Source organism: Melampsora larici-populina (genome assembly GCF_000204055.1).
Source record: "Melampsora larici-populina 98AG31 unplaced genomic scaffold MELLAscaffold_6, whole genome shotgun sequence".
Lineage (NCBI taxonomy): Eukaryota > Fungi > Basidiomycota > Pucciniomycetes > Pucciniales > Melampsoraceae > Melampsora > Melampsora laricis-populina.
In genome coordinates this window covers 1904447-1915281 of record NW_006768770.1, presented here as the reverse complement: position 1 = coordinate 1915281, position 10835 = coordinate 1904447, and the positions used below count along the sequence as shown (strand labels likewise).

General features: G+C 39.9%; 1 protein-coding gene across 1 annotated transcript; it reads left to right on the top strand.

Moving 5' to 3' along the window:
- Positions 1-2196: 2196 nt before the first annotated feature.
- Positions 2197-6726, top strand: MELLADRAFT_103648 (uncharacterized protein; the record flags this gene model as incomplete). Its single annotated transcript, XM_007406483.1, has 8 exons — positions 2197-2443; positions 4245-4491; positions 5075-5178; positions 5533-5747; positions 5949-6097; positions 6163-6312; positions 6380-6532; positions 6627-6726. The coding sequence occupies 8 exons, from the start codon at positions 2197-2199 to the stop codon at positions 6724-6726; spliced, it is 1365 nt and encodes a 454-aa protein (XP_007406545.1).
- Positions 6727-10835: the final 4109 nt, after the last annotated feature.

Here is a 10835-nt window from a genome sequence, read left to right as displayed (position 1 = left end):
CATCACACTCTTGGCAACTTCTTGGTCTTCCATTACTGTCTTTTGAACCTGTCTGACAAGGATAGAGAAATTCGAGCCAACAGAAGAGCACAAGGCAAACCTGTGTTGGAGCATAACCCTAACTGTTATGAATGTCAATCATGTGATTGTTTGTTGTTGTTACATCATAGGACATTTGCTAATTCTTCGATATGTTGATGCATCTAACTATGAATATTTGTCTCCATTCAAAGACAATCCAAAAAGCCAATTGAATGCCTTGCGTGAAGCGTATCAAGAGGCCTCAGCTGGCTCAATCATGTTCTGGTTGAAGAAGCCTATCACAGCTAAGATGGGTGATCAAACCATCACTGCTCATCTTGATTCCATGTCATCAGATTATCAACAATTTAAAGCGCTTGTGACTCCACAACGTCCTCTTACTGCCAACTCTGTCTTTGCAACTGCAGTTAGTCTTTCGCTTACATCTGAGTGGCAGCCAATTCTTGCTCCACTCCTTCAACGAGATACTGTATCATCAACCACAGTATTGAAGGTTTTACGAGAAGAAGCAACTCGCCGATTGATTTCTTCGGAAGATGCTGAAAGTGTCTTGTTTGCTAAGACAAATAAGCAGAAGGAGGTATCATGTTCTCACTGTAGCAAAGCAGGTCATGTCATTGATGATTGTAGAATTTTAAATTCAAAACTTGAAAAGTACAAAACTTTAAAATCAGAAAAGCTTACTTCGGAATTGTCCAAATCAAAACCGACTAAGAACCAAGTTCGACAAGCTAAATCAGCTTTGGCATCTCGTATCTTGTCGGGTTTGGATGTTTCAATTGATATCAACTCAGAAATGTCTGCTGCTGCTGTTACTAAAGCGTCAGTTGGTAAATCGAATGGATGGCTTGTGGACTTGGGTACTTCTCAGATCATGACACCGTTTTTCAACATTGTTTCTAAAAAGAAAGCGGACAATACGATGATAAGTCTTGTAAATGGATCAAATGTGAAGGCAGTCTCAAAAGGCTATCTTTCATCAAAAATTGTAAAGTCTCAGGAGATGTGATTGGCACTGGTAAGCGTCAAGGAAATATTTATTACCTCGATCACAAGGTATGTCAACAGATTCCTTCGGATACAACTTCGAAAGCTTCTATTTCTGATGTTCATCTATGGCATTTAAGGTTTAATCATCTGGGTTATGCTGCTTTGAAAAAGAAATTATCTTCTCTTGATATCAAAGTAGATGAGACTGAAATGAGGAAGTTGCAGACTTGTGAAATTTTATTCAAGGGAAAATGAGGTGTTGTAACATGTCAAGCCGGGCAGGTTGGAGGTCAATAAAACCACTTAGGGTGCGTTCACTTAAGCAATTTCTGGGGATAAATCACATTCCGTAAATTTTTTAATGCAAAAATGAAACATATACTACCAAATAGACACTTTAAATTTTGCAGAATGTGATTTCTCACCAGAAATCACTTAAGTGAACGCGCCCTTAGCGTTATTCACTCCAATGTGTCATCATACTCTGTTGTATCTTGAAAAGGCTCTAAATACTTTGTAAATTTTATTGATGACTATACAAGATTTACTAAAATTTATCTCATGAAATCAAAAGACAAAGTTTTGTCAAAATTTAAAATCTTTTATAATGAGATGACAAACAAAGTTGATGGAGTTATATCCGAGTTAAGATCTGATAATGGCACTGAATATATTAACAAGAACTTTTCTACTTTCTGCTCTGAAAACGGAATCACTCAGACAACTGGTCCACCATATTCGCCACAATTGAATGGAGTAGCTGAAAGGTGCAACAGAACAGTAAAAGAAAAGGTTCATTGTTGTTTAATTGAATCAGGTTTGCCGGATTATTTTTGGGGGGATGCATTAAAATATGCAATTGAGAAGCTTAACAATACGCCGACACGAACAGACAAAAAATTTCAAACACCAATTTCTCTTATGGGTCTTCATGAACGTCAAGAACATACATTCCATGCTTTTGGATGTCTCATATGGTTTCATGTTATAAAACCAAATTTGACGCTCAATCCAAGAGGGTGCAAAGCTATTTTTCTTTCTTATTTAACTAATAATGAAGGTGTGATAGTTTGGGATATAGAAAAGAAGTGTGCTTTAAACGCTACTTCTTTAATATTCCTCGACAAAATTTTTCCTGGATTAAAAACCAACTCACCCACAAAAATGACTGAGCCTGAAGGAAATCAATTACTTCCGTGGCCAACGTTGGAACACGAAAAACTTATCATTCCAACAAGCTCCGTGGATCCTGAAAATGATAAAGTCTTGGAAGAAACTTTGTTCAACCAATACGATCTCGACGTCAGCCTGATTGTTATGGCAAATATGGAAGAGCAGCTTTTATTGAATCAGAAAAGGATCCTGCAACTTACAAAAAGGCTAAGAAGTCCGTTAACTGGGATCTTTGGAAGTCAGCGGCTGATGCCAAAATGAAGTCTCTAGTGGGTACGGAAACCTGGAAGCTAGTTCCTAGACCTGCAAGAAGAAAAATTATTCAATGTAAATGGATCTTTAAAACAAAAAGAAATGTTGACTTGTCTGTTGATAAACTCAAGGCACAATTAGTAGCTTTAGGTTTTTCTCAGATCAAAGGAATCGATTTTTCTGAAGTATTCTCACCAACTTCTTGTCAAGAATCAATAAGGTTATTTCTTACCTTAAAGGCGAAGAACAGGTGGAACGGTGTATCAGTAGACATCAAAACAGCCTTTTTGAATGGAGATCTCGACGAGGAAATCTATCTGGAACTGGCTGAAGGATTTGAAGATGAAGAGCATCCTGATTGGGTTTATTGAATTCTGAGATCACTGTATAGATTGAAACAATCACTGAGACAGTGGAACATCAAACTTCACAAGTATCTTATTTCAATTGGTTTTACACATTCTTCTCAAGATCCATATATCCACTTCAAGAAAAATGAAGATGGAGAAATTAAATCAATGTTAGTTACTCATGTTGATGACATAGCTGTGACAGGAACAAGTGAAGAAATTGATGACTTTAGGACTTTGATTAAAAAGCGCTTTGAAGTTTCGTCTCACAAAGCTCTTTCTCATTTTTTTATCTTTGAACATCTCAAAATTCAAGGATCATAAAGTGACAGTTGATCAAACTCATTATATTACAAATTTCCAAAAGCAATTTATAAAGTTCAACGTCAAATTATATAATTCACCAAATGATGAAAATTTCAAGACTTTAGTTTTGTCAAGTGAAGAAGAAGAAGTGTTGGAGTTTCCTTACTCAAGTTTGATAGGAGGCCTGTTGTGGGTTGCCCAGTGCACTCGGCCTGATATAGCGTTTGGAGTGAATAGATTATTGCAATTCTTGAAGAAGCCGTCAAATAATCATTGGAATTCAGCTCTGCGTGTGTTAGGATATTTGTGGAGGACTAGGGATTTAAAGTTGAATTTAGGAGGTACTGATTTGGATCCAACAGCATACGCAGATGCAGATTGGGCTGAAGATCATCATGAAAGAAGATCAACAACTGGGTACGTTTTTATGTTAGGAAATGGCCCAATTTCATGAAGATCTAAAAAACAAAGGACGTCATCTTTATCAAGTACTGAATCTGAGTATATGGCAATGAGTGATTCTTGAAGGGAAGCACGATGGTTGGTATCTTTATTGAATGAATTAAATATTTCAAATAAGAAGGTTATTAAATTATGTGTAGATAATGAAGGCGCTGAAGCACTTGCACAAAATCCATCACATCATTCACGCACCAAACATATTCATACAAGGTATCATTTTGTACTTCAATGCGTGGAAGAAGGGATAGTTAAGTTGGTACATGTTTCATCATCACAAATGTTAGCGGATATGTTTACAAAAGGATTATCTAAAATTTTACTAATGAAGCATAGATTATCTTTGAATGTTTTTTAATCTTGTTATTAGCACGGGGGTGTTATGAATGTCAATCATGTGATTGTTTGTTGTTGTTACATCATAGGATCTTTGCTAATAAATTTCTCTGTAACATTATACTTATAACCATATTAGCATCAGTTCTATTTATACTGTTAGTTTGTGTGTTGTTTGGATTGGTTCTCTTCTTCTTTACCTTTCCATTAATGTCTGACACTTTCCCTCAGGTATGTTTACTATTTGCAATCAGACCTCTCCATTACTGTCTAACACTTTCTCTCAGTCGTGAATCCTTCTTATCACTGACACATCAATTACTACATCTTCCACAGACGGAGTAGATATGGCCGTCGACAAAAACGCAGACATTGGTCAAGAGTCAGACTCAGCCAACAAAGCAGATCAACAACTTGGTGAACAAGGGGGAGACGCTCCTCATACTGAAGAAGACCAATCTATCAACAACAAAGAAGAACTAGATGACTTTCAAGAGATATCATATGACAATAACTCAGAAGTGAACTCAGAAGAAGACACCAAACAAAGCAACCACCAACCGTCCTCTGAAGAATCCAAAAGGTGAAGAGGATAACAACAACACGTTGCATCACTCAACGTCCTTGTTGGAATAAATCCTAGTTACATGTTGCATTCAAATATTGTCTATGTTAGTACACAACAACTTGTAAGACATTACTCAAAACCTCTTGTTTCAAACTTTGACCCAACCATAATTGTACCGCACATTCAAGTATTCCATATCTTGTTGCTCTTAAAACTTTCTTTTCTTTCCTCATCACTTTAGAAAGTTTTCTTGTCAAACAATCTCCTTATCATACAACACTCTCTCCAGTCTTTCAGATCTTCTTTCTTGTTTACTGATAAGTGAATTGTTTGTTCTGATCAGGTATGATAATGTGCTATGCATGTTTCTTATTGTTTTTGTTTATCTTATAAAGAAATAAAATTATCTCTTTGGAAAGTTTTCTTGTCAAACAATCTCCTTATCATACAACACTCTCTCCGGTCTATCAGATCTTCTTTCTTGTGTACTGATAAGTGAATTGTTTGTTCTGATCAGGATTCTGAGAATCCTTTGGTCCTCTGAAGAAGACTCAGATCAATCAGAGACAGACAACTCCTTGGACACTTCTAAATCAAGTCAAGCAGAGGTTGAGTCAATCTCATCAGGATCACCATCAGATTCTGAAGATGAAGCAGACAACAAAAGCAAAAACAGAAAAGTAAAGAAGAAAAGGCACAATAGTAAGTATCCTCCTGCCAACTTCAGAATGAGCTAGAAGCATATCTCCACAAGTCCCCCCTTTTTCTAACCCTTTCCTTGCACCAACTAAAATTGTGACAGCGACCTTGAAGAGTTTGCGCTAAGGTACATCCCCAATGAACACATCAGTCACCCCATCCCATCAAAAGAAGTACAACTACCATGTTACCATAGTCTTGCTGAGAATACTTGCGACTTACCTCCAAAGAAATTGGAGAAGGCCTACCAGGCACAACTATTCATATGAATACCCCCTTTTTCATAACTTCTGCACTCATGAAGCTCTTCACTCAAAATCATAGCTGACTTGAACATGACGTACTGAATTAATGTAGAAGCAGAAGATAACATTAAGAAGTTGGAACGCAGACTAGCAAAGGCAAAAGCTGAAGCTAAGACAAAGGCAAAGAGAACATCAAAACCAAAGTCAAAGTCAAAACGACAAAATACAAAGAAAGGAAAGAAGGAAAGATCTACTGGCTCCAAGAAGAGTACTGTAATTCAGATAGAAATCGGAGTGATTCCAATAGGAGAACTTGTGCCATTACAAGTAAGCTTCAGAATACACAGAAACTTAAAACATATTCTCATCACATTCCTTTATGACCCATTCTGCGCTCCATAGCCTTTTTGGGCAGACCAAATGTAAGACTTGAACACATCAATCCCGTTAACAGTCTTCGACCAAGCTTTTGCAAGAGCTGATATGGAGGACCATAACAGAAATCACCATTTGTCTTCATCATCAAAGATAAAATTGGACAAAGGACTAGAGGCACCTGCCAAATTTGGTCTATCTTTTGGAGACTGGTCCGAGTGCATGAGGTTATCAGAAGGTACCTTGCTGGCTATTACGGTCAAGCCCCCCTGGCCAAACACCTCAAACTTCATATCAAAAACGTAAAATCCATCAAAAGATCTACAGAATGCTGGATGACTGTATTACAATACAATATCTTATGTAGATCACAGATCTTCATAAAACGGGTAGGCAAGGCACCAATGAAAGACATAGGTGCTCACATTGCTAAATATGAGAACCAAGAAAAGGAGAAGTTCTTGTGGTTCAACGAAGCAAAGTGGGGCAATACAAATCCTTATGCCAAGGGAGGCAGGTTAGAGTTTAAACACCCAGAAACCGGAATCTTTTGGTGAATCCTCTACTCTTCATACTCGCATTAGAGAAAGATGCATAAATGAAGAAGAATTTACTAACATTGACCCCTTAGCACAACTGCTAGATCAACATGAACATGAGTCCCACACCAAAGCACCTCTAATAAAAATGAATCTACCAAACGCAAACGGGGGAAACAAGGAGATTGTCCACAAAATGTAGGTACAAACCCTGCACAACCTATTCACAGGAACGTAGCACCTCTTCCTCAGATCAACTACCCCCTAACCCATTGATGTACCTGAACAACAGAGTCTCACCTCAAGCAACACCCATGGCATCCAACAAGTTTCCTGGAAGAGGAGGCAGAGAAGGTTGGAGAGGCGGAAGAGGTGGTTACCACAATAGATGAAACAAGGGGTAAGTTGAAACGCTCTACCAGACTACCTACAACCATCTTTCATGCCCTTATCCAGACAGACATTAGAGTCATGAGACTTGTAACTTCACTCCTTTATATTACTCCTGATTTCAAACCCTACCATTGCCTCATTTCATTTCATTCCCCCACTCATTCCTTAATGCATCTCTCTCTTTATTTCACTATTCTTTCATCTTCTCCTTGCAACCCTTCTAGACAATCCACACATGTATATGAATCTCAGCCTTAGAGTGCTTCACATAGTCTTCAGATCCATGATTATTGATTTACCATGAATTTCCAGCAATGCATTTCCTACATTATTTGTTTCCCAAAAACTCTTAAGCTCCCATGTGCCACTCTACCCACATTAGGATACGAGTCACTCAGAATCGAGGAACTGTAAATGAAATTCCAAATCTTCAGATACCAGAAGGTCCGAGAAATGTTACCAAGTGGCCACCAGGCATAAAATGCAATATGAAGATACACAAATGGAGGACGGCGCTACAAAAACACCACCTTCTTCCCCGATTACAGTTCATTCTAGATGGGTTTAAAGTTAGATTTGATCAAGGAATTCCACCACACACCATAGCAAGTCTTTCCTTCTTTTGCCCACCTGATCAAAAATCTGCTTTAGCAGCCTGGGAAGAAATCAAGAAGAACCTGAAGCAAGAAGTAGAAGCAGGGAGGATGTACGGACCGTATACCAAAGAAGAGATGGCCTCAAGATACCCATTCTTTTGGTCCAGTCCACTAGGTGCTGTTGTGAATGGAGACGGATCCTTCCGTCCCATCAACGACCTGTCCTTTTCAAAGAACAACCAAAACATCCCAAGCTTCAACTCCTTTGTGAACAAGGAAGATTTCATGACTGCATGGGACAACTTTAAAAAGTTGCCCTACACATTGCACATGCAACAGTTCCATTACACATCACCTTATATGACTGGCTTAAAGAATACAGGCAGATAGGCACACACCCAAGCCAATGGCCCTTTTTGCTAATCCAGGACTTTGATGGTCTACTTTACATCGACTTATGCATCCATTATTCTTAAGGGCGTGTTAAGGTCCTGAGCAGTAGGAATCTATATATAGACTTCTACTTCTGGGAATGCTCTCTCTGGGATTTCCCTACTCTGAAACCGGCCTGATCCGTAAGCCTGTCCTACCACCTTAGCCTACTGCACATCAGCTCCCATGGTACAGCACACTAACTATGTGGTCTGGGGTGGGTCCCAGAGTCTGATAACCATCAATATGGTTATCTGCCATATCTCAACACAGCCAAAGATGCCTCAGATTGAAAAATCTGAGGTATCATTGGACTCAAATCCTCGGACAGAATCTTTCCAAGGTTTTGATCCAAGGTATTATTTTGCGTCCAAAACACCTTGGATCAAATCCTTGGACAAGATCTGTCCAAGGGTTTCCATCTGATGATGCCTCGGATTGAGAAATCCGAGGTATCTATTTTGGCGGTGCAAACCAGGCCTCTGGGACAAGAACAGTGCCTAGAGAGTTGAGGACTTCTCAACCCCTCATCTCACAGGATTATAGAGCCGTGAGCCTGATAAGTCGAGACCCCAAACTTTCTCACGTGAGATAATTGTTTTCTGTTATCACGCTTGCACCTGTCCCCCCAATTCCCCAAAAACCTTGTACAGTCAACTCCCTCTGAATTGATATCCCTGTAAGTGCATAACTCTCTATGTGCATAGGTTTTGTTGCCGCCAAAAAGGGGTTTGCCAGCCAAAATGAGGTCTATAAGTGCATATTCCTTTAAGTGCATGAAAAAACCACATGCCAAACTGTATGTAATTAGAGGGAGTTGACTGTAGTTTCAAATTAAGCTTTTCGAAGAAAAGGCTCTACGCAAGTATCAAACTCTAAATTCAGTACCCTGTTTACAAGAGACCTCTTTATTGTTGAGACCGTGTGCAAAGGGGAGAAAAGAATAGAAGATCTTCTGTCATCTCATTCACTACCCTGTCCTAAATCTCCTCCCTAACCATCCTCTTACTTCTCCACTCCTCCACTGTGGTCCTAAAGATGCTGCTCAAACTGCTAGAGGGGGAACAAAGGAACTCTTCCGCCAGGAACTGAAACTACCGTGTCATCAATCTTTTCATTTACTCACATTGACTCAATTCCCTCTGCTCTGGTAGAACTTTAGTTCTTCCAATAATTTGATTGTCTTCTTCAGTTGTCTTGCATCAAACTTTTGGAGGTAGATCTTATAAGCCTCCGAACAACGGTGGCACGGCTAAGCTAAGTTAGCGCTTAGCGGTGCATTAGCTTAGCGATTTTTTGTCGCTAAGCTAGCGCTAAATCCTTAGCGCACTCAAGCTAAGCTAATCAACTTTTGATTTTTCCTTTAGCGGGTCTGCGCTAAGTTAAGCCGGGAGCTTAGCTATCAAAAAAATACATGTTTCAAGTGCAAAAAAGGGCCGCTAAGCTGCTATTAGTGGTTTAGCGGCCAATCAATTGGCTTAGCGGGTGTCATTTTACGCCCGCTAAGCTAATGGCTTAGCGTTAGCGGAAATCCGCTAAGATTAGCGTTAGCGGATTTTTCCTTAGCGGCTTCTAGCTAAGCTAAGCCAAGGTGGCAAAAATCCTTAGCTTAGCTTAGCAAGCCACCGTTGCTCCGAAGTCCATCTACAGAACGCCTTGACTTCTTCCCTTGAGGCTCCAAGGTTCCATCTCAGGGATGCTCCTCCTATCCTAAAGGAGTGTCTGTGCATCAATTGCTTTGAAGGTGATCTAACTTGGTTCCACGTTCTCCTGTACCGCTCAATCGACTTTGACTTCTTGAAGACCAAATTCTCTTCTCTGATCATGAACAGTTGGTCTGTTGGTAACCTTGGTCGTCGTTTGTACAACATCCTCAACGCTCTGACCGGGTCCAGGAACAATCTTTGGTTCTGAAGAAGATTGATTTAGGTTTCACCCGGTCTTGCCGTTTTGGCATCATGGATCTTGATTCTAGCAACCCCCAGGTCCCCACTCTACATCCTCCAATGTTGGCAGGAGCTTCTTCGGATCTTCTGATACCTACTCCCTCCATCTGGCCGTTCCCCAAAAAGCAACCAACACAATTGTCACCGCCAGCACACTTTGTTCAGCATTCATATCACACTTGTTTGCCAGGTGAATCAGATCCGAGATGAGTACTGGTGGTCTCTTGACTTCAATCGCTAGGTACACCACGTAAAATCTGGGGTGGCCCGTCGACGTGCACACACCGAGAGGTTTGAAATAAAATTGGATGTTTTGTGTTACTGTTTTGATTACTAGTACAAGGATCTGCCCTGAGCATCCCTTTGTCCACAAAAGAAACAAATAATGTTGGTTGCTTGCCAGTTGGATCTGGTAACAAAGGGACGTGATGACCTTTCTTTGTCATGAAACCGTTAATTTTTTTCATCCCCATTGTAGATACAATATCGAGAGTGGTTTGATCTTCAAACAACTTGTCAGAACTCTTGATCAACCATAGCTTACTCGCACAAACTATTTAAACACTAAGATCGTGCGGATCAAACAGAATTGTTGCCTTATTAACTGATCAACTTGCCCTTGAATACGTTTTGAAGTGTCAACCTTTAACAATGCGTTAGTCTTAGAGTTCTTCACATTTATATCCTCTATTGAAACAATACTGATGATTATCCTCATCAAAGCTCGCTTGTCTCAACACTGGAAGAAAGGGGCTGCTGTGACTTCATTGAAAGCTTTAAACGCTTTGGTCCGCAATTCCCTTCCACACTCAAATGACGCAATATGCCAATGGCTGGCCAGCTTCACCCAGTTCTTACTCGGATATAATCATTTAACTAAGACTTACCCACCTGGCCCTACTCCCAACAAACACTGTCAACTCCGACCCTCCAACCTATCAGTCAAGTGGACATTATTGTAAAGATGAGAGGTGCAGGCTCGAGATGAGCTGAGTATCGTGGCTATGCCAAAATATAGCAGATCTGGGGAAATCAGGTCTGATGTGAGTTTCGGCAACAGGCCTCACTCAGCTAAAAGATGCTAATAAGAACGAGACAAACCTGGGGAAATCAGGTCTGATGTGAGTTTTGGCA